This window comes from Clupea harengus, unplaced genomic scaffold (genome assembly GCF_900700415.2).
Source record: "Clupea harengus unplaced genomic scaffold, Ch_v2.0.2, whole genome shotgun sequence".
Classification (NCBI taxonomy): Eukaryota; Metazoa; Chordata; class Actinopteri; order Clupeiformes; family Clupeidae; genus Clupea; species Clupea harengus.
The window spans coordinates 29,785-53,628 of NW_024879727.1; the positions used below are offsets into that span (position 1 = coordinate 29,785).

The window sequence follows — 23,844 nt, forward strand, 5'->3', positions numbered from 1 at the left end:
TCTAGCAGCTCCTCCCTCTGCAGAGCGAAGTAGGATCTCCATTCAAACACATCCAAACTCCGCGGGATGAGATTCAATTGTACACTTTCTAGCTGCTGATCACCACTTCGCCTCCAACATAAGGAACGTCATTTTGGAGAATCTGTAGTATTTGACGTCCACAACAGTGAAACGAGTAGACAGTTAATTCTGGCCCGCGATACTCACAAGTGGTTGCTAGCAAGCTATTCCAACAGACTGCAAACATGGCGAGCGCCTCATACCATATCTCTAATCTTCTGGAAAAAATGACATCTAGCGATAAGGATTTCAGGTAAGATTTACCCTCAGACAATGATAAAGAAATGCATAGAGATATGCATGCTTTAATTCAGTGTATATGTTTTTAAAACTATGTAAAATAAACATGTGATCTCACGTTATGGTGGGAACGCCGCATAAGTTAGTTAGGCCGCAAACCACTCGCTGTTTTGTTTAGCTAGCTAATGTTAGCTGGCTAGTCAATAGTGACATTAACGTAAGAAACATAATAATTTGAGACATATTGTCACGTAGCTACTGCTATGTTGACAGTGCACGCTATGGGGTAATTGTTGTTTATTGTTATCTTAGCAAAATGAAAAACCCTTGTCATCTTCTTAGTCATGGTTAGGCTGTCAACGACACTCACTCCAGTTTAGCATTCGCTGGCTGGCTGTAAAGCTAGCGTGCTAGCGTGCTAGCCAGCTGCAAGTCACAACTAATGCAGTGTTGAGCCGCAACGAAAGTGCTAGAACATTGTTCATTGTGATCGTGAAGGATCCTTGGATATACACTCTGAAGGCATTAGACACAGCTAAGAATCACTGAATTGAGTTTGTTGTAGAAGTAATCACACCAATTTTAGCTAACGGTTGGTAAAGCTAACTAACCAACTTGCTAGCCATTTTGCTAGCTAGCTAAGGTGGTCTTCCAAGTTTGGATTAGTTGCCAAGGCTAGCTAACGTTAGCTATCTTGCCTTGTGTATGAACGTCAAAGTTTGACAACTGTTGAGTAGTCATGTAACATATGCTATAAGACTATGACGCGTATAGGTCTGACTGACAATATATATATATATATATATATATATTTAAATGATGTGTGGAGCCCTTATGAAGATGTGTAACATAATGTAATACACATTTAAGTGAACCACTTAGGCTTCATTTAAGAAGTTAGCTTGTTAGCTTAAAGTTACTAGCTTCATTGGTCCGCTAGTAACGTTACAGTCGTCTGACCCACAGCAAATATCAGCAGTTGGAGATGCTGTCTTCCTTCTCTGACAAACCTTTGTATTTGGTCTTGAATGAATAGAATCCATGCACATACCCTACGTAATCAAAATGTGTTGAACACTTTGTTCAGGTTAAGGGTTAAGAGTGTGTATGAGCTGTGTGTATACAAATGATCATTCGTCAGTCATTCAGCCATCTAGACTAACTAGCTAGATATGAATGTGTATGTTGGGAAGTTTCATGAACTATTTTCACTGACACTTTGTTAACTGTGTAATATGACAGAACCGCATTTTTTAATTATTTTTTAAAGAGGCTGCACTAATGCACACTGTAACCAAATCAGTTTGTGTACACACAGCATTGTCAGACTAATGGAGCCCTAAGTGATGCTACTACGGCTGATGCTGGTGATGCTGATGCTTAGTTGCAGGTGTTTGATGCAAAAAAGACCATTTCCCCCCATTGCTAGCTATTGCAGTGCCACTCATCAGTATAACATACCATGTTTCTCAGAGATGACAGCAGAGGGTTGTGGTAATACCTCCAGCTGCCAGGCTATTTGATGAGCCCTCTGCACCTATCTGAAATCTCACAGTCCATTACCATCAGCAATGATATTCTCCCGTTTGAATGTAGGCCCCTTTTGCCTGGCCCAGTAAATAACCTGTCACTGCCCTGACCTGTGTGCGTATATGCTGTGATTAAATGTGGCACATACGTGTCTCCTAGTGGCCGCATGTCGAGGAATAATGGTGATGTGTGACCATGCCATTTAATAACTACTGATGTTAGATAGCTCTGTCTCGAGTGCCGTTTCCGTTCTTCTCCCACTCTCGTCCCACTCAGTCTGTGTCAAGTGTGCAGGGTCTGATCTGGGGCAGCTTAAATAATGTTATTAACTCTGATTCATCTCTTCTGTGGTGGCCTGCCTCATCCCTGTCTAACGACCCTCATCACAGAAGTATGTGTGTTAGACAGCAGACATTTTTCCTCCGAGAGCATAGCATATTTCCTTCTGGGACCGATTTGCCCACACACCAACTCAGAGAGTGTGTGTGTGTGTGTGTGTGTGTGTGAGTGTGAGAGAGAGAGAGAGATCCACCATGCATTATGCATTAGCCATGAGCCAGCACTTGCATCAAAGATGCCTTGGCTTACAGAGTTTTGCCGAAGCCACGGCGTTTAGCTAAAAAGTGAGAATGTTTGATTTTGTGTAAGTTTCTGCCAAAAGTATGCTCAAGGAGCACTGGGGGGTGATAGATTAAATTCTCATACGCCATCCTTTTGAAGTTCTTGCACCCACAAGACAGGAGGGTGGTTTGTTGTTTTTTGAAGCTCAGCTGGTGTTTAATCTTGTGCCTGTCGAAAATGGATTATGTCAAGTCAGCCTGCACCACACATCCTGACAGGCAAGGTTATGATGGCCACAGTTCTCCCAACTGATTGTATTCCACATGTTGGCTCACGCTCCTTAACCGAAGCACCCTCAGGTGGCATCCGCCTTGTTTGCATTGCCATTGATATTCACTGGTATTCGTAGACTACAGTGGAATCCTTGAATATTTGCACGGTAGTACAGCCAGCCTGCACCACAGTGAGGTTATGTTGACCAGTTCTCCAGTTTGACAGACTGACTCCCACACATTAACCTCACGATCTCTATGCTGTCCGACCCACCCTCTGGAAACATTGTCCTTTGCATTGGTATTGGCATTAGTTGCATTGGCATTAGTTGCATTGGCAGTAGAAGAGGTGAGGGTTACTGAGGACAAAACTAGGATCCTTGAAGAGGCGTGATCTATGTGCATTAGTAGTATATTGAGTCAGGCAAGGTTATGATGTCCACCATTCTCCTCACTCACTGACTCCCTCTGGCTGCCTGTGCTGTCTGAAGCCGGAGACCTTTGCCTTCTTTACTGTGTGGTGAAGAAGTGGTGCATATGTGCACTAGTTGGCAGTGCAGTGAGTGCGCCGGGTGTGTAGGTTAGCGGCCCCGGCCATGGTCCTTTTTTTGCCATTGCCACTTTCTGCCACACCGAGCTAATTTAAAGTTGAACGGCATCAGGTCCACCTTCAAATGACATCAAAGATACTATCCCTTTTGTGATTTGGCTCAGTAATCGCTCAGTGCTTGCCATAGTGTGACTGTATTTTTGTAAATCAACGCACCATATGAAGCAGATCTAGGTAAAAAATGTCATCTGTGAAATAGTAACTATAACAGCGATAGTAAATGGTAAACTGTATGTCTTGACATGTGAAGAAATTGACAATAAAGCTACTTTTGACTAAACTGCCCGTGGACATTTCTACTAGTGTTTAGTTTACTACTGTTTAGACAGACATTGAATTAACAAAATAAAAGTGTTCTCTCACTGTGACAGGTGGTATAAACTCGATAAAACGATATATTCCATGGTTAAAAAACTGGAGAACTAGCTGCCAACCTGCCCACATGGAATTACAAATGGCTAACATTGATGGAATCAATTTTAACCAAGCAACCTGTAAAGAAAGAAGTACTATCCTGGAAACAGGTTGCTTTCTTTTTAGACTAAACCAAATGTTTCCTTTGTGGGTCTCCTCCAGGTTCATGGCCACTAATGACTTGATGTCGGAGCTGCAGAAGGACTCGATCAAGCTGGACGACGACAGCGAACGCAAGGTGGTCAAGATGATCCTTAAGCTGCTGGAGGACAAGAATGGAGAAGTGCAGAACCTGGCCGTCAAATGGTGAGTGCCGAACGGGGCTGAAACTCATTCGAAACTTATCAGATTGCATTGCCAATATGAGATGCAATTGTCCCATCAATTTATGCTGTCATGAACAATACTTTCCTGTTTCTACCCCTCTGAATGACAAAGCAGTTTGTGAGAGGTGCAGTGGACACAAATCCAGTGCATGACCTTTGAAGAGAAGGTTGTAAAATGAAGAAGAAGAAAAAACTGAAATGTTCTGAATGTGGTCACTGATGAAAGGCAAGCGTCCTGTGACCTGCAGGTCTTATGCCCAAACAACCTGTTTCACATGACTGTGACCTTAGGGCTTTTAAAAGGCTCTAGCACTTCATGCACCTCAGGGCAGGTCTATACCAGTCCATTCCATTACTCTGAGACTACATATCCCATAGGCCCCGCTGATCAGCTCCTTCAATGGGGAATTGCCACAGTATCCCCTCTATCTCACTGCAGAGGTGCTGTATAGGACAATGAAGTAATTTGGCCAATGTTTGCATGGATTGAGTGCTTACATGCCCTCATCTGATACCTGGGGATGTTCTTGATTTTTATCTTTGTTGGCGAATTGATTTTTGTTTGTTTTTGGTTTATTAAAACAACGCACAGCTTAACTGGGGTAGGATTTATTGCATTGCTTATGTGCAAACCTTGGTCAAGTAAACTGCAGTATTGATTTTTTTTTTTCTCTTTCTGCCGGTATCTGTGATGGGAAATCAATGAGACGGATCCTCCTCTACTGCGGGTTGGTCTGCTTATATGCAGTTTGTGGGGCCAAAAAGTTGGAGCCCGAAGCTTTCTTTTGCTTTTTGTAAAAGGTCACACAAAAGTTTTCAGCCCAGTGGCAGTGAAGATTCCGGCAGGTTCCTCTAACTTTATCGGTTATTAAAAGACCACACAACCACACATCTCGACCCCCACACCTCCTAAAGCACGTAGGCTTTGTCTGGTGTCCACGTGAGCAGTCGGTGAATGTAACAAGATGGTTTATATTAAGCAGTCGGTGAATGTAACGCAATGGTTTATATTAAGCAGTCGGTGAATGTAACGAGATGGTTTATATTAAGCAGTCAGTGAATGTAACGAGTTGGTTTATATTAAGCAGTTAACACCAAAGACAGGCCTTTTATTTCACCTTTTGATGATTCATTCTGTGATATAAGTCTAGTACAGTTTTATCATTCACCTGTGGCTTGACCATGTTGACCTGGGTAGGTCTCAGGTTGTCCATTTGTGTGTCACTGTTACAGAAGTCCTGTCTAATCCAGTGCCCAGGCTGAGCAAAAGGACTTTTCCCTCTGGTGCTTCTGGGTTTGATGGATTGGATGTTGTCGTTTATGGAGAGCAATGACTGTGGCTTTCTTAAATGCCACGCCCAGAGCTTCCAGTTGGCCTGTGAAGGAGCGCGCCGAGGAGCGATCAAAATGATGCAGTGTGCTCTTAAAAAGTCACATCAGTTTCAGCCGGGTTGTTTGTAGAGAGGCCTGCTCTCTTATTTTTCTGTCAAGCAGTCTGTGCACAGGAGCCTTCCCTTCTTTTAAACAGAGGGAGGATTTAGTGCGCCGAGATGCCGTTCAGTCATATCCAGTTTTATAGAGGAGTTGCCCCAGAGCACATGGTTTTTGGTTGTGTGTGTTTGTGTTCAAACATGACCTCTGTGTCAGGGATTGGTGGTGTTAATGGAAGCGGAGGTTCCGGAGAATAGTACTGACTGACTGACTGTGTGTGTTTTTTGTGACCGGCAGCCTGGGACCCCTGGTCAGTAAGGTGAAGGAGTACCAGGTGGAGACCATCGTGGACACGCTGTGCACCAACATGCTGTCAGACAAGGAGCAGCTCCGAGACATCTCCAGCATCGGCCTGAAGACCGTCATCGGGGAACTGCCCCCCGCCTCCAGTGGTGAGGATTCCTCCGCCTCAGGCCATGTCATGACCTGTGACCTGTCCACACCCCACATCCCATCTCTCTCCCTGCTGTATGAAGAAAAGCATTAGTTATAAAAACAATGTGATATATGTGATAATCTAATGATATGTGAATGTGATATAATATAATGACTCCCCAGTTTGCGTGTATATATATATATATATATATATATAATAACCCCCTGTGTCACTACCAACGCTACAGAACACCTAGCTAAGCTGAGAAATATATTTAGCGCTAACAGTAAAGACAGAGGTGTTAAATTAGATGCGCCCCATTCATACAGGAAATGCACTAGACACCTCTCTTCTCCACAACCCGGCCCTAGATATTTCACCAAGATGGTGAGCAAAAGTCATAGTTCACCTTTTTCTGCAAGAGCAGGCTTTCATGTTTGAAGGGGCTATCGGGGAGTTGTGTGTGTGTGTGTGTGTGTGTGTGTGTGTGTGTGTGAAGGGCGGCTCTTGAGTGGCGCTGTGTGTCAGCCAAGTGCTGTAGAGGGTGATGCTCGGCCGCTCACAATGGCTCTAAAGTCTGTCCAGGCGCTCCCTCTCGCTGTCTGATGGCTGGCAGAGGGAGAACAGAGGGCTCATTCAGATGGACACACACACACAAACACAAACAGACACAAACACAAACAGACACACACTCAAAGAGGCAGTGTGACGGTCCACCATGGAAGCATGTCCTGTCATGCTTGAGTGTTCTCTTTTTTCATGCATACACATATACCTATACATATTTTTATTCTCTCTCCCTTACCAGCTCTAAAGCTATTTTTTGCTGTGTTTCCACACTCCCTTTGGGGTGTGTGTGTGTGTGTGTGTGTGTGTGTGTGCGTGTGTGTGCACCCTCAGGCTCAGCGCTGGCGGCAAGTGTGTGTAAAAAGATCACAGGGCGTCTCACAAGTGCCATCGCCAAACAGGAGGACGTGTCTGTGCAGCTTGAGGCACTGGACATCATGGCAGACATGCTGAGCAGGTATGGCAACCTGTGTGTGTGTGTGTGTGTGTGTGTGTGTGTGTGGTGGGGCTGTGTGGCTGTGTGTGTGAGTGTGTGTGTGTGTGTGTGTGTGTGTGTGTGTGTGTGCTGTGTGTGTGTGTGTGTGTGTGGTGGGGCTGTGTTCTGTTCTAGAGCATCTGTAATATTTCAGTAAGAAAGCACTTGGGAGTGCCTGTGTCTGCAGGCAGTAAGTACTGCATGAAGGTGAATGCTGCATTCAACTGACTTTTTTTGGGGGGTGGGTGGGTTGTGTGCAACTGAGGTTTTTGATGGACTTTTAGGAAGCTGAATTCTGCTAATTTAAATGTAGGTCTCCCTACTGTGTCCTTCAAGGTTGTTGTGTGTGTGTGTGTGTGTGTGTGTGTGTGTGTGTGTAAAAGAGGCTTAGTATGGGTGTGTGAGAGTTCTGTGTTTGTGTGTGTGCGTAGTGTGTAGGTCTGGTATGTTTGTGTTAGAAAAGTATGGATGTCTGTGAGTGTTCAAATGTAAAGGTAATGCCATGGTGAGTGTGTGTGGGAGAAAGGATGGTGTGTGTGTGTGTGTGTGTGTGTGTGTGTGTGTGTGTGTGTGTGTGTGTGTGTGTGTGTGTGTGTGTGTGTGTGTGTGTGTGTGTGTGTGTGTGTGTGTGTGTGTGTGTGTGTGTGTGTGTGTGTGTGTGTGTGTGTGTGTGTGTATACTGACCACTCCCTGGTTCCCACCCGTTGGTGTGTATCCACGCAGCATGGAGTGGCATTCTGAATTCCAAGCAGCTCCTCCAGACCTCTCCCTGCTGGGCTTTTAAGAGAAGCGTGGGTGTGTGGCGGAATCTGTCAGAATAACACACACACCGCAACACACCAGAGGCCCTGGACTCCCCACCCCCCCTGCAGTTCACACACACCCATACCTGTGTAGAAATGCCACACTGTCTGCTGTGTTTCGTAAGGAGGACATCAAACATAGCATCAAAACATTAGAGTTCCCTCTATGAAAAACTGTTGAAAACCCGCCTGATAGTCAGCCACTGCTGTGCAGTTGGATAAGCATGGACGTGAACTATAGCATGGAAATGTTGCACAGCGTGCAGAGCCTGACATAGCCACTGGGAAACAAAGACAGAGAAACTGGCTGCTGCTACAAGACCATGCTAGTCAGATTGAATGAAAGGGAACCTAGCCTTATGCATTTGGGTTTTTTTTGTTGCTTTTTTCTTGTTGTACCGAACCAAACAGTGATCTCCAAACCATGATGTGAACCGAACCGTGACTTTTGTGTACCATTACAGCCCGGATGGATGGATGGATGGATACAAAATGTAAAAATATCTGTACATACAACATGTAATAATACAGTCATAATGGTCAATAGATGAGTTTGGTGTGGGACAGACTAGACTTCACCACCACCGCCCTGACACACAGCACTGTTGTTGGGCCATGACCTCTCATTCCCTCTTTCTTTCTCTCTCTCTCTCCCCTCTCCTCTCACAGGCAGGGTGGTCTGTTAGTGAACTTCCACCCGTCCATCCTGAGCTGCTTGCTGCCCCAGCTGACGAGCCCGCGGCTGGCCGTGCGCAAGCGCACCATCATCGCCCTGGGCCACCTGGTGATGAGCTGTGGCAACCTGGTGTTCGTGGACCTGATCGAGCACCTGCTCTCCGAGCTCTCGCGCAACGACTCCATGTCCACCACGCGCACCTACATCCAGTGCATCGCCGCCATCAGCCGCCAGGCCGGACACCGGATCGGTGGGTCAACACACCGCTATACAGCTTTCACACACCTTCTCTCTTAAACTGCCTCTGTTATATTCTCTCTCTCTCTCCCTCTTTTATGTTCTTCGTCTTCATCTTTTTCTTTCTTTCTCTGTGTGTCATTCCTCTTCTCTTTGTGGGTCACTTCCTCTGCTGTTCTTCACGCTCTTCCTCTCTATCCCTCTTTCTCTGTTCCACTCTTGCTCACTCTCTTTTTACTCCCGTCTCCATCTTCTCTTCTCTCACTGTACTATGCTTCCACTTCACCCACATATCTCACTCTCTCACTCTCTCTCACTCTCACTGATTCCCATTTCTCTCTCTCCCCTTAACCCACATATCTCACCCATATATCTCACTGATACTCACTCACTGATTCTCATTTTCTCTCTCCCCTTTACCCACATATCTCACTCTCTCACTCTCACTGATTCCCATTTTCTCTCTCTCCCCTTTACCCACATATCTCACTCTCTCACTCTCTCTCACTCTCACTGATTCCCATTTCTCTCTCTCCCCTTAACCCACATACCTCACCCATATATCTCACTGATACTCACTGATTCTCATTTTCTCTCTCCCCTTTACCCACATATCTCACTCTCTCTCACTCTCACTGATTCCCATTTCTCTCTCTCCCCTTAACCCACATATCTCACCCATATATCTCACTGATACTCACTCACTGATTCTCATTTTCTCTCTCCCCTTTAATCACACATCTCACTGATTCTCATTTTCTCTCTCTTCTCTATGAGTTGGGTTCCCCTTCCACACCCAGCCCTGTGCAGTTAACTGCCTACCTATCTGTCTGTCTGTTTGCATTCTGTCACCCTCTCCATCTCCCGGGCTCTTGGGTGAGCAGTCTACTGCCACTCTGCCTCACACTGGCAGCGCTCAGTAGGATTTAGATTACTGATTAAGACAACACTGGGTGATCTATGACCCGCTCTGCTCCTCTGAGCGCAGTGTCACAATGAAATATGCAGGAGGAGGGGGGGGGGGGGGGGGTTGCCTCAAATTTGTAGTTCCACCTCTTAGTCCTGTTTATATTCTAGTTTGAGGGAGTGGAAGAATGTGTGTGTGTGTGTGTGTACGCGCGTACGCAGCGCAGAGAGGGCTTTCAGAGAAATGCAAATTGTCTCGGCAACTAATTGGGGTGCAGCTTGCCCCCTTGGTACCCCGAGAAAATTCCCCTAGCCGTGCCGAACCATACAAAGCAAGCGAATCACAATTACCATCTCCCGGCTGTAAAGTGTCTGTCATCTCACTTGGATGACTCTGCCGTGATCTAATTTATCTCAAAGTCTGGATGGGGTCATTATACCGGTGATGAGAGGGGGTGCCACAATCATTTTGGAGGTATTTCTTTAGATAACGGTTTGGCCCTTAACATCCAGTACCCCCATTAGCTGTACGAGTGGTACGATCTGGAATCCTTTCATTTCGGTGTTCAAATTGGGGTGGCCGAGGGTCATGATGAATCTTGATTACATGCGGTGGTGAGATTTGCACAGGATGATGTGTCTGTGTGTGTGTGTGTGTGTGAGTGAGTGAGAGTGAGAGACTGTCTCATTCATTTCCCATAAATGTTGTAACATGTCGTTTAAAAATGTTGTAACTGCTCCTAAGTCTCTAAACCACTGTATGTCCTTTAGGGCTTTTAAAGCGAAAACGGCACAGCCGTAGGACTGAATCTAAATGACCCCCTTTTGTGAAAGTGAGGTTGACTGTGCCGAGTGTTTGTTTGTTTGAGCGAGCAAGAGAAAGAGTGAGGGGAGGTCTGTGTGTGTGTGTGTGTGTGTGTGTGTGGTGTGTGTGTGTGTGGTGTGTGTGGTGGGGGGTGTCAGGATGCTGTTATTATCTGTCACTTTTTGTCATCTGGTGGGTCACTGTGGCACCAGGCAGTGAGTGTTGTGCAGTTAGAGGAAGAAACTAGGAGTAGGTTTGAGTAGATGGCACACACACACACACATCATCATGCAATTACTGTGCGCTTTTGATGCTCGCCGAAGACAGCAGCGATTAAGATGTGTGAGATTACTGTCTTTTTCACACTCACTCACTATCTCCCTCCTCTCTCTTTCTCTCTCTTCCTCTCTCGCTCTCTCTCTCTTCATCCCTTTGCTGCTTTTAATTAAGTGCTTTTTGTCATCTTTAAAATCTCTTTCATGATGAAGCAGAAAGCTGTCTTTTTTAAATTGAGCTGTGCTCTGAAGCCATTTGTTATTCAGCTGGAGTTGCTGAGCTTTTTCTTTTAAGGTTAAACAGTTCCCTCTCCCTTGGCACTCTCACCCTGCTTGTCTGTGTGTGTGCGTGTGCGTGTGCGCGCGCGTGTGTGTGTGCGTTCGCACGATAACGTGTTCTTCTCTTTTCAGGTGAGTACCTGGAGAAGATCATCCCTCTGGTGGTGAAGTTCTGTAACGTGGACGATGACGAGCTGAGGGAGTACTGCATCCAGGCCTTCGAGTCCTTCGTCAGGAGGTACGTCCATCATCCTCCTCCTCTCCTCTCCTCCTCCACGCTGCCAGCACACTGCCCCTGCTGGCCAAATGTCTTCATTACAGGGACAGAACCTGATGCTCTACCACAACCCCCTACCTATCACCAATGCCCATATGCTACCATCTGATCACCAACCCGGGGACAGTGGTGGGGCCACATCTCAGCTTAAATCCAGGGGGTTTTCTCACCACAGACTCGTAAACTTCCTGTAATAGCTAATTAGCTAGAATAGTTATTGAATGAAGAAAAAGGAATTTCATGTGGTATCAGCCTGCCTATTGCGTAGTTGAACTAATAGTGAGGCAGAAACTGGCACGTGAACAGTGAAGTATCCAGACTCCAGGAGGTCAGTGGTGGCTTTCAGTAAGGCCGTTTGATAACGTGGCCTTCAACTCACACAGACAGAGCGGTTTGGTTTCTGTGCAGGGAGGACTCGAGGATAAACATTCTTAAGTCGCCAGTGGCCTTTACTCCAGCCCTCTGTGACCTAATGGCATTTCTTTCTGCAGGCTGCTTTGAAAATGATGCAGGGTCGCCTGATTCAACATCCTCTAAGAGCACCTGCGCTTGATGATATCAGTGTGGAGCGTTTGTGTTCATGTGTTGCGTACCTGATAAAGGTCGTCCAAACACACTCTGGTGTCTTTGGAGGACCTGAAAAGGACCCCATCACCTTGGTATCCCCAGCAGTTACTCCCCGCCTCTCTTCCTCCCTCCCTGCAAGCTGTCAGTCCCCAGTCATCCCTGCTCTAACGCGCCCTGACTGAGATCGACGCGTAGCTTTAGCGCCCCTGATTAGCCATTAGCTGTGCTGATGAGCAGTAGGGGAGGGAGCTCAAATAAACAGCACACACACCAGGGGCCCCAGAGCAGGATATAACTCTACACACACACACACACACACACACACACACACACACACACACACACACATACAGATACTCGTTAACACAGCTTCGGGGGGGATTTTTATAGAGGTTACCTTGAGTGAGTTTTAAGAAACCGTAAACACACACACACACACACACAGACACACTTCCTCTTGTGTGTGCTGGCAGGTGCCCTGCCGTGATGGGTGTTTATAAATGAAGTCTGTAATCTTAAAATCTTTTTATTTGCACATTTAATCAAATAAGTGCACGCTTCTCTGCCAGAAAATAGGGAGCGGGAGTGGGAGAGGAGGGAGGGAGAAAATAAAAGGGTATCGCTGCTTGAAGATTATGAGCAGTTATGGATTTTGGGTGGGGTGTGAGGAGATGCTGAGATGTGAGGACACACACACACACACACACACACACACACACACACACACACACACACTTGCATCCCCCATCTGTTGTATACAAATTTCAGTGGCTTAGTGTGTACTCATGATTATTTCTCCCTCTCCTTCCCGCTCTCTCTTTTTCATCTAATTTCCAGTCCAAACATACTTTATTAGCTTTACTGTGGCGCAATACAGTTGCTCAAGCAGTTGGAGATGAACAAGAAATGAGGCCCTAACAAAGTGCTTTTGTAAACAAGTCATTTGCAAATAATTGTCAGAGTAATTATAAAAGTGTAGACGGTAGTGGAAATCAATATGAGCAAGATAACCTTATTGTTTTCTTTCAATCTTCTTTCCCTCTCTCCTTCTCCATTTCTGTCTCTCACTTTCTCCTCTCCCTGCATCTCATTTCTCTCTTCGTGCTCATCCCTCTGTCTCTCTCTCTCTTTGTCTTCATCCCTCTCTCTCAGGTGTCCAAAGGAGGTGTACCCGCACGTGCCCACGATTATCAGCATCTGTCTCAAATACCTGACCTATGACCCCAACTATAACTACGACGACGAGGATGAAGACGAGAACGCCATGGACGCAGATGGAGCCGATGAAGATTACCAAGGTATGGCGTCATCACTCTGTAAAGACATTTCACGGGGGGAGAAAGCAGGGCTGGGCATTGTGCATGTTCAAATGGAACGGAAGGAATGACCAGTGGTGAAATTGGTTGAAATGTTGGCGCTGTTCTGAGTTTGCCATTGAAAAATGCGTGGTACCTTTGTCTTCTTAGTCATCGGTTTCCATGAGGCAGTTGTGTTCCCATAACCCTCATCTTATTGCCCTTAACGCCGTTATTAAAGTTTAAGGAAGAAGAATATCCGGGACAAAACATGATTATCTTGATCAATATAAGCTGGGACACTTTAACAAGTGCTAAAAAAACAGGACTGTCCTGGGATAAACAGGACCTCTGTGCACCCTACTCTAAAGAGAAAGAGACACATTACAGATGCAGTCACTGGAAACTAAAACTGAAATTGTGAAAGGCCAATGTGTTGTATACAAAATACCTAGAGACACATAATATAGTTGCTAATAAGTTGAACAAGACTTGTTGTATTTTTGCTTTCATATTTATAAAGGGTTCTAATGAAAAGCCTCCTAAAACTCTGTTGGGATCGTGCTTTGAGGTTTGCCCAAACGAGTCTCTGCACACAAACTCAACACTGGCAATCCCACAGTTCATTGTGAACTGCTCTGGTCCAGCCTATGGTGATTGGTCTCACTGGCCTGGTCTCAGAGTCAGATTCGGCCAGATAACTACCTGCCTGACCTTGTTTGTTCCCAAGTTCAGTGTTCTCTCTATTTCACCAGGACAATAACCTGACATTTAATCTCTCTCTCTCTCTCTCTCTCTCTCTCTCTCTCTCTTCTCTCTCTCTCTCTCTCCTTTTTGCTCTCTGCCCCTCTCATCTTCTCTGTCTCTCATCCTCTTGCCCTCTCTCTCTTCGTCTGTCTGTCTGATCGATTTCCCTGTAGCGGCGCTGTCACAAGAGTCTGCTAATTGCTACAGTGGAGCTGTGGGGCGGGCTGAGTTGTTCTTAAGCCACGCTGGCCTCTCGTGTACCTGTCCTGGTGTCAGGGGCCTTCGCGTCTATTTCACTGCGTGGGTCTGGGTGGCTCTCCTAATGGACTTTCCACACTCAGAGCCCTTCTCTTTCTCTCTCTCTCTCTCTCTCTCTCTCTCTCTCTCTCTCTCTCTCTCTCTCTCTCTCGCCCGTCATTTCCACTCCACAGAGCAGAGGGCTGTAGTGACTGACATGCCTGGGGCTGTTGCTTTTAAGACAGTGCCAGTTCATTAGAGACTGAAGTGCTGGTGCAGTGCTACTTAACACACACGGACACATGGACAGACACACACACACACACACACACACACACACACACACACACACACACACATACAAACTCAATCTCAATCCTAGACACCATCCGTCCATTCATTCTTTATGGTCTGCAGAACACTCGGTTCTCTTCCTGTTGTGGTTGTCACGGCGACAGTTGTTGCACGATTTCATTCAGCTGAAAATCTATGGCAAATGTGAGGACTGACAGCCCTTCGGTCCAAAAAGCGTGCTGTGTGTGATTCACCGCGCTCCGCACGTGGCGTCTTCTGGGTAGGGCGCCACGCAGGCGGGCACTCTGTGCTTCAAGTACCCTGGGATCTGTGGCACAGCTTGGCAGCCTCCTCCTTTTTTTCATCTAGAAATCTCACCCAATCTTAAAGTGGCAGTTTTCTTCAATAATTCATCCTCTCAGCACGCCACTGTGTAAACAGGTTGTAGTGAGTGTGTGTGTGTTTTTATTTATTTGTGTGTGTGTGTGTCTCTCTCTCTGTCTGGGTGTGTGTGTGTGTGTGTCTGTCTGGGGGTGTGTGTTTGTGTGTCTGTCTGGGGGTGTGTGTTTGTGTGTGTGTGTGTGTGTCTCTCTCTCTGTCTGGGTGTGTGTGTGTGTGTGTCTTTCTCTGTCTGTGTGTGTGTGTGTGTGTGTGTGTGTGTGTGTGTGTGTGTGTCTGTCAGGGGGTGGGTGTGTCTCTCTGTCTGTGTGTGTGTGTGTGTTTGTCTGTGTGTGTGTGTGTGTGTGTGTGTGTGTGTGTGTGTCTGGGGGTGTGTGTGTGTGTGTGTGTGTGTCTGTCTCTCTCTCTCTCTGTCTGATGTGTCGACCAGGGGTGTGTGTGTTTGTTTGAAGTGTCTGACACAGTCTCCCAGCACTCAAGTTTTACTCAAACATGATGTTGCTCTGTGTGTGTGTGTGTGTGTGTGTGTGTGTGTGTGTGTGTGTGTGTGTGTGTGTGTGTGTGTGTGTGTGTGTGTGTGTGTGTGTGTGTGTGTGTGTGTGTGTGTGCATGCGCAGCTGTGTGGCAAGTAACATTTCCCAATAGCCGCTCACTTCTCCATAACTGTCAGACTGAGGCGGCACACCAGGGTTATTTCACGTCTGTGTCTGACTGTGTGTGTGTGTGTATGTAGTAGTGTGTGTGTGCGCGTGCATGTGCGTATGCGCGAATGTCTCCCTCAAGGATTTCAGATTGGAAAAGACACCCCCTCTAATGAATTTGGACCCCGTCTCTGCTGCTGTTAGCGCATTAGCCTCTTAAGCTAATGATACGATACACACCCAGACAACGAGCTGATTTGAGGTCTGAAGGCACCCATAACGTCAACAACAACAGCCATAGCAGATTGTAATCATCCAAGTTCTGCCCAAGAGAGTGGTTATTGTCTGTTTATATAAGGGTATGCTTATGCCCACTAGTGTTTTTGTGCTGTTGGTTTATAAGCCAGTCTGATGAATGGGACTTCAAGTACTGGCACTGTTGATCTTATGATGCTATGAATGTCAACGTGTGTGTGTGTGTGTGTTGACATAATTTGGAAATTGATTACCAACCCCCACCGTGCTCTTTCTCCCAAGCGCCTGAGTTAAGTGTGTGTGTGTCCTTCTTAACCTAAAACAGGAAGCGACGACGAGTACAGCGACGACGACGACATGAGTTGGAAGGTGCGTCGGGCGGCGGCCAAGTGCCTGGACGCGGTGGTGAGCACGCGGCACGAGATGCTGCCCGAGTTCTACCGCTCGGTGTCGCCGGCGCTCATCGCCCGCTTCAAGGAGCGCGAGGAGAACGTGAAGGCCGACGTGTTCCACGCCTACCTCTCGCTGCTCAAGCAGACGAGGCCCGCCCAGAGCTGGCTCTGTGACCCCGACGCCATGGAGCAGGGGGAGACTCCGCTCACTATGCTGCAGAGTCAGGTGGGAGTTCACAATAAACGTTTGTGTGCCAGCGCAGAGCTGCTCACCCTGCTTCAGATACAGGTGGGAGTTCACTACACACACACATACCTACACACACACACACACACACACACACACCCACTACACAAATCTTGCTCACCATGCTGCACAGCCAGGTGGTGGTACACACACACACACACACACACACACACACACAAAACGGTAACATTAGGATTCAACACACACTTCTACCTCTCAGTATTCTGCGGAGCCAAATGTTAGCGTTCAACATCTTCTGAGCCAGGTCGGAGTTAAATACACACAAGCATACAGACACACACAGCTCACCACACTGTTGAAAGAGAAGTAGGGGTTACAGAATACACACACACACACACCTCTCACAAAGCAACATAGCCATGAGAGTTAAAAGCATGCACACAACAAACAAACCTTATAAACGTCATAAATGTGACCACACACAGCAGAGGTGTGTACGTGCTATACCTGCATACACTCGCATACAAACACACACCCACAGACCACAGATCTACGAGTAAACTGCACATAACTGCACACCTAAGCAGTTGCACAGACACAGATTGATATGCACACACAGTGAAAATGCATTCTGTCATGGGAAATTTCGACTTGGGTTGTTGCGCAGCACAAAACACGAACAAGTTCTAGCCTTTCTCTGCATCCATCGAATATATAACACGAAACATGCCAGTGACAATGGTCTGTTTCAGCCATTTTTTTTGCGGATGTATTGTGTGTGCATATCCTGTGTTGGCACATATCTGTCACATGTATGTCTCTTGGTCATGTTTTGCTGAGGCAAAACAATGAGGCAATATATGTTGTTGTGCTTAGTTGAGACTATAAAACATGTATGAAACCAGACCTTGTGGTCTCAGTCCCCATAAAGGGATTTGGACCCTACTAGAATAAATCCCAGAAAATGATTTCGCTGCTCTGCTCTTGTGCCTTCTGTATAGATAAGTTTTAGACTGATGACACATTCAAAGACTGAATACTAATGCTGATTTCCCCTCGCTTCGCTAGTATTGATATATATATGTTTGTGTGTTTGTGTGTTTGTGTGTGTTGTGTGTGTGTGTGTGTGTGTGTGTGTGTGTGTGTGTGTGTGTGTGTGTGTGTGTGTGTGTGTGTGTGTGTGTGTGTGTGTGTGTGTGTGTGTGTGTGTGTGTAGGTGCCCATGATCGTGAAGGCTTTGCACAAACAGCTGAAGGAGAAGAGTGTGAAGACTCGCCAGTGCTGCTTTAACATGCTGACTGAGCTTGTCAATGTACTGCCCGGAGCACTCACATCACACATCCCTGTGCTGGTCCCAGGTATGCACACACACACACACACACACACACATACGCTCCCGCCTATACTTATGCCTCTGATCCATCAACCCTTCATCTGCAATGTGAGAACTAGGCCTTCTGGTTTTTCTTCAGCATGCAAATCTCAGTCTGTGCTTGTCAAAATAACAACTTCACTGCCTCCAAATGGGGCTATGACCTTTAAAACATCTCACTCAGAAGCTGCAGCACTGCATAGTTACATAATCAGTCTGATCGGGGCCCTGAAACTCCTCAGGTGGAACATGTCCTGACAGCTTTGGCATTTAGATCTCTGAATTCACATACTGTATACTAATGGCAGGCCTGTGTCAGTCATATAGCAACAGTTTTAGCAAACCCTGAACCGTTTTGATTCAAATTTAGAGATCTAAGAACTAAATATATCATATGAATGACACCTTATTGAATAATGAGTAGAAATAGTCTTGTTTTATTGACAATGTTTCAAAAATATATCTGAAATGGAGCTTTGAATTTGGTGTTTATTTGGCTGTGCAGCCCTTAAATGTCATTGAAGGGTCCCCCAAAACGTAACCCACAAAACAAGTCATTAACTAAGGCTCGTTTCTCTTGTGACCCTCCCCCACCCCTAGGAATCATCTTCTCCCTGAACGACAAGTCCAGCTCGTCCAACCTGAAGATCGACGCTCTGTCCTGCCTGTACGTGATCCTGTGCAACCACCAGCCGCATGTCTTCCACCCACACGTGCAGGCGCTGGTGCCGCCGGTGGTGGCCTGCGTGGGCGACCCCTTCTACAAGATCACCTCCGAGGCTCTGCTGGTCACGCAGCAGCTGGTCAAGGTCATCCGGCCGCTGGAGCAGCCGGACGCCTTCGACGCCACGCCCTACATTGGCGACCTTTTCGCCTGCACCATCAAGCGGCTGAAGGCGGCCGACATCGACCAGGAGGTGAAAGAGCGCGCCATCTCCTGCATGGGCCAGATCATCTGCAACCTGGGCGACAGCCTCGGCGCCGACCTCCCCGGCACGCTGCTCATCTTCCTGGAGCGGCTGAAGAACGAGATCACGCGGCTCACCACGGTCAAGGCGCTGACGCTGATCGCCGGCTCGCAGCTGCACATCGACCTGCGGCCCGTGCTGGCCGAGGCCGTGCCCATCCTGGCGTCCTTCCTGCGCAAGAACCAGCGGGCGCTCAAGCTGGGCACGCTGGCGGCGCTGGACATCCTGGTGCAGAGCTACAGCGACAGCGTCACGCCGGCCATGATCGACGCGGTGCTCGCCGAGCTGCCGGCGCTCATCAGCGAAAGCGACATGCACGTGTCGCAGATGGCCATCAGCTTCCTGACCACGTTGGCGCGCGTGCACCCCGAGGCGCTGTCCAAGATCAGCGGCGCCATCCTGACCGAGCTCATGGCGCTGGTGCGCTCGCCGCTGCTGCAGGGCGGCGCGCTGGCCGCCATGCTGGACTTCTTCCAGGCGCTGGTGGGCACCGGCACCGCCAGCCTGGGCTACATGGACCTGCTGCGCATGCTCACGGGCCCCGTGTACGCACAGAGCTCCGCGCTCGCCCACAAGCAGTCGTACTACTCCATCGCCAAGTGCGTGGCGGCGCTGACCCGCGCCTGCCCCAAGGAGGGCCCCGCCGTGGTGGGCCAGTTCATCCAGGACGTGAAGAACTCGCGCTCCACCGACTCGATCCGGCTGCTGGCGCTGCTGGCGCTGGGTGAGGTGGGCCACCACCTGGACCTCAGCGCCCAGCCCGAGCTCAAGGCCGTCATCCTGGATGCGTTCAGCTCGGCCAGCGAGGAGGTGAAGTCGGCGGCGTCGTACGCGCTGGGCAGCATCGCCGTGGGCAACCTGCCCGAGTACCTGCCCTTCGTGCTGCAGGAGATCACGAGCCAGCCCAAGCGGCAGTACCTGCTGCTGCACTCGCTCAAGGAGATCATCAGCTCGGCGGCGGTGGCGGGCCTCAGGCCCTACGTAGAGAGCGTGTGGTCGCTGCTGCTCACGCACTGCGAGTGCACGGAGGAGGGCACGCGCAACGTGGTGGCCGAGTGCCTGGGCAAGCTCACGCTCATCGACCCCGAGACGCTGCTGCCTCGCCTCAAGGGCTACCTGCTCTCCGGTGCGTCACACACTTTATTGCCGTTTGGTGCTTAAACTCTTGAAACCAAGAAGTTACGATTATTAGTTCATGACAACAAAAAACATGTAATACACCTTTAATCCATTCATAATACTAACTAACTGTGTATTTCTCTTTCAGGATCCTCATATGCTAGAAGTTCTGTCGTGACAGCCGTCAAGTTCACCATCTCAGACCACCCACAGACTATCGATCCCCTACTGAAAAACTGTATAGGTAACGACCACTTGTTCATTTATTTGACAGACTCTTATCCAACGCATCTTATTACCTCTACTAGATGTGAATACACCACGGAGTCTAAGATGTTTTTATTTTTATTTATTTTTAAATTAAGGTGACTTCTTGAAGACGTTGGAAGACCCGGACCTTAATGTGCGAAGGGTTGCTCTGGTGACGTTTAATTCTGCCGCTCACAATAAGCCTTCACTGATCAGAGACCTGTTGGACACAGTGCTGCCTCACCTGTACAATGAAACCAAAGTGCGCAAGGAGCTTATCAGAGAGGTAATACTACACACACACACACACACACACGCACACGCACACGTACACACACACACACACACACACACACACACACACACACATATACATAATACAGTTATGCATTAATGTAGGGCTGAACGATTTGGGAAAATAATCTAATTGCGATTTTTTACCAAAATATTGCGATTGCGATTTAATATGCGATTTTTTTTTTTATCCTCTTTTTCCCCAACAAAACGTAATGAATGATTTAAATATGACCAACACAATATTAGATACATTTAGTGTAAAATATTCTTTCCCACATTTTACATTTTTATTTAACTGCTCATTACAGAAACAAGAACAACAAATCGGTGGCTTTGCCACTGTGCATTTAAGAAATTTAAAAAAAGTAATTTTAAGTATAAACACTAGGCATGCACTTTTTAAACACTGTGTGCAAAAAATTTTTTTTTAGACCACGTTTTTTAATCACGAACGTTGCGGTTACAAAATCGCGTTCTATCATATCGCGATTAAATCGCAAATGCAATTAATCGTTCAGCCCTACATTAATGGCACACTCTTGCCTGCTATTGACTGAGGTACACATATACACATGACCTCCATCTCTCTCACACTCTCATCTCTTGCACATTGTGTCTCGTCTCAGGTGGAGATGGGTCCGTTCAAACACACGGTGGACGACGGGCTGGACATCAGGAAGGCGGCGTTTGAGTGCATGTACACGCTGCTGGACAGTTGCCTGGACCGGCTGGACATCTTCGAGTTCCTCAATCACGTGGAGGACGGACTCAAGGACCATTACGACATCAAGGTGGGGAGCTGTTGGGACAGATGTGTGCACTGATGATCCAGTTTGGATGTACTGTATGTGTGTGTGGTGGGGGGGCTTGGATTTGTTTGATGATGAGTGTGGTGGTGTTTTAATTGGTGTATCTTCAACTGTGTGTGTGTTTCTCTCCAGATGCTGACATTCTTGATGCTGGCCAGGCTGTCCTCCCTGTGTCCCAGTGCTGTGCTACAGAGGCTTGACAGACTGGTGGAGCCACTCCGAGCCACCTGCACCACAAAGGTACACACACACACACACACACACACGCACACACACACGCACGCACGCACGCAGGGCAACGAGCTAACTCCCAATTCCATTGTCAGCTATGACGGGTAATGGACATGCACACTCTGTACATACTGACACCCTCCTTACGATCAGTAGTCACGGTCAGGATGTCACCAAAACAACTTGATACTTGGTGTCTTGGAAAGGACCTCTGCTCCACTCTAACAACTCTGTATTCTCTTTTTTTTCCGCCTCTCTCTTTCTCCCCCATCCTCTGGCCTCCCCTCCCCCTCCTGCTCCGTCTCCAGGTGAAGGCGAACTCCGTGAAGCAGGAGTTTGAGAAGCAGGACGAGCTGAAGCGCTCTGCGATGCGGGCGGTGGCTGCCCTGCTGACCATCCCAGAGGCGGAGAAGAGCCCTCTGATGAGCGAGTTCCAGTCGCAGATCAGCGCCAACCCAGAGCTCGCCGCCATCTTCGACAGCATCCAGCGTGACTCCACCTCCGCCAACATGGAGTCCATGGACACCAGCTAAGCATCCAAAAAAAACACCAAACGGAAAAATGAAATCAAAACAACATACATACACACACATTACGTGAGACACGAAGCGACGACGGTAACGACGACAAAACTGATTTAATGAAATATGACATCTCTCCCCCTTATCCCCCACAACGATGCACTCTTCGTCTTTTTGTTCATCCTCGTCGTTTCCCCCACAAGAATATGCCGCATTTAAGAGAAAAGACAAAAAAAAAGAAAACAATGAAAACGAGTGAAAGAATACAACCTCCGCGAATGGAGAAGGCTTTTATTGTTCCATGCATTGCACTGATTCAGCCGATACAGGAGGAAACAAGAAAAAACAAGGAAAAAAAAACATAAAAAGTGATGAAAAAAAAGACTAAATCATAAACAAAACACCTAAAAAATACATTCTCTGTAGCTTGAAAGAGCTCCTCACCAAGATTCACAAAGCCTTTGTTTTTTTTGTTTTATTCCTTGTTGCTTTGTGAACTACAGAGGAAGACCACAAACGATCGTTCTTTTCCACTTCTTCCTTCCTTCCCCCTCACTCATTTCCCAACTTTTGGGTCCATCGTTTTCTTTTGTTTGTTTGTTTTTTGGACCAGTCTCTTCCAAAAAAAAAAAAAGGACCAAGAAGTTTTCCCTAGCATGGAGTGGTTGGTGTTGGAGCAGCTTGAGCTCTGAAGGGGCTGGCTGCACGTGCCCTGGAGCTGGGGATGGATAGAGAGAGAGAGGCCCAGTCGAGGTGTTGGTGCCTCATGGACTGGGAATATATTCCACCTGCGTGGTTTCAGACCAGACTTATTGAGACCTCATACAGAACATTTGTTCATTTCCGAGCACCGGGCTAGCAGGACCGTTTATTTCCTTCTTAACACCATGTCTGTTCCTTTCTGAGCTCAATGCCACGAGGACCATCTTTGATCTGTTGATTTGGTTTGATTTTGTTTTGATGCCATGTTTCTTACCAGACCAGATAAAAATGATGGCTGAGCGTTCCTTCTTTTAGTTTTTTTTGTACGATTTTTGCAATGTCACTCGCCTGCCGTATGAATTTAATTAGTCTTACCTCTAAAGTTACATACTCTGACCAAGAGTATGTGTCGGAAAGAGAGAGTGCGGGCGAGCGAGCCAGTGAAATGTTTAGCGATGTTAAACGAAAGGTTTGCTCCATAGCTGAAGTTGAGTGTTTTTTTTTTTTTTCTTTCTCTTTTTCAATTTCATTCCCTTTCTTTTTTCCTGCTTGAATGCCATGGTTGGTGCACAGTGGTTGCATCTAGGTAATCTGGAAAGGTTAGAGCACTTAATATAGAAAATTCTCTGTATTGCAAACGCTGTCCAGGCTCTTGCGACTAGAAGCGACTATTTGGTTTGGGTCACATTACTGGACCCCTCTGGCCCAACAAAGGACCTGAGCTTGTACGCATGTGGAACAAATGAATTACAGATGGGAGGTGTTTGTTTTTGCTTCTTTTTTTAAAGTTATTTTTGGCTGTTGTGTATGGATGGACGTTTCTCACCCACTATTAGCGTTTACCATTTCTGCAACTATTTCTGTGCTGAACTGTTTTTTTTTGGGGGGGGGGGGGGGATTCAACTGCATCGACCAATTCCTTCATCTAGTTCCCTCTGTGGGGAACATTTCTCTGTCTGTCTCTCTCTCTCTCTTTTTTTTTTTTTTGGTCTCCCTTTCGGCATTCCTCTGCCACTCCTCTAGGGGGAGCCCTGTGTATCCACCAACTTTAAATCACTTTAGATAAGAACTTTGATGGTTTGCAAACACGTTTTTGAGGACTTCTGTTTGTTGGGAAATAAAAAAAAAAAAGAGAAAATTAAAAAAAATTAACGAAAAGGATGGTTTCTTGGGCCCAATGGATGGCACAGTCGTTCCTGTTACAGTACATCCTGGCACCCTGTTTGGGGCTGTGTGAGTGTGTGTGTGTGTGAGTGTCTGTGTGAAATCAGTCGCTGTGTGTTTGTGTCCCACTCGTAGGTGCTGGGAGGCTTATATCTGCGCCACCTGTGAGATTTGCTGAAATAAAAGGTTCATTTCTG

At 47.1% G+C, this 23,844-nt stretch overlaps 1 protein-coding gene across 2 annotated transcripts; it reads left to right on the forward strand.

The window, feature by feature from the left end:
- cand1 (cullin-associated and neddylation-dissociated 1) lies at positions 1-23,844 on the forward strand. Of its 2 annotated transcripts, none has more exons than XM_042704775.1 (15): positions 1-313; positions 3,850-3,993; positions 5,742-5,896; positions 6,781-6,904; positions 8,395-8,651; positions 11,036-11,141; positions 12,900-13,045; positions 15,941-16,296; positions 17,432-17,573; positions 18,188-19,681; positions 19,823-19,918; positions 20,040-20,209; positions 20,847-21,011; positions 21,162-21,269; positions 21,569-23,844. In XM_042704775.1, the coding sequence occupies exons 1-15, from the start codon at positions 246-248 to the stop codon at positions 21,791-21,793; spliced, it is 3,756 nt and encodes a 1,251-aa protein (XP_042560709.1). In that variant the 5' UTR covers positions 1-245; the 3' UTR covers positions 21,794-23,844. The 2 variants fall into 2 exon arrangements, with proteins under 2 accessions (XP_042560709.1, XP_042560710.1); XM_042704776.1 differs by having other exon boundaries at positions 15,941-16,233.

Coding starts and splice junctions, on each gene's coding strand:
- cand1 (XM_042704775.1), top strand. CDS start 246: ATGGCGAGCGCCTCATACCATATCTCTAATCTTCTGGAAAAAATGACA. Junction 3,994..5,741: donor CAGAACCTGGCCGTCAAATG/GTGAGTGCCGAA, acceptor TGTGACCGGCAG/CCTGGGACCCCTGGTCAGTA. Junction 17,574..18,187: donor CATCCCTGTGCTGGTCCCAG/GTATGCACACAC, acceptor CCCCACCCCTAG/GAATCATCTTCTCCCTGAAC.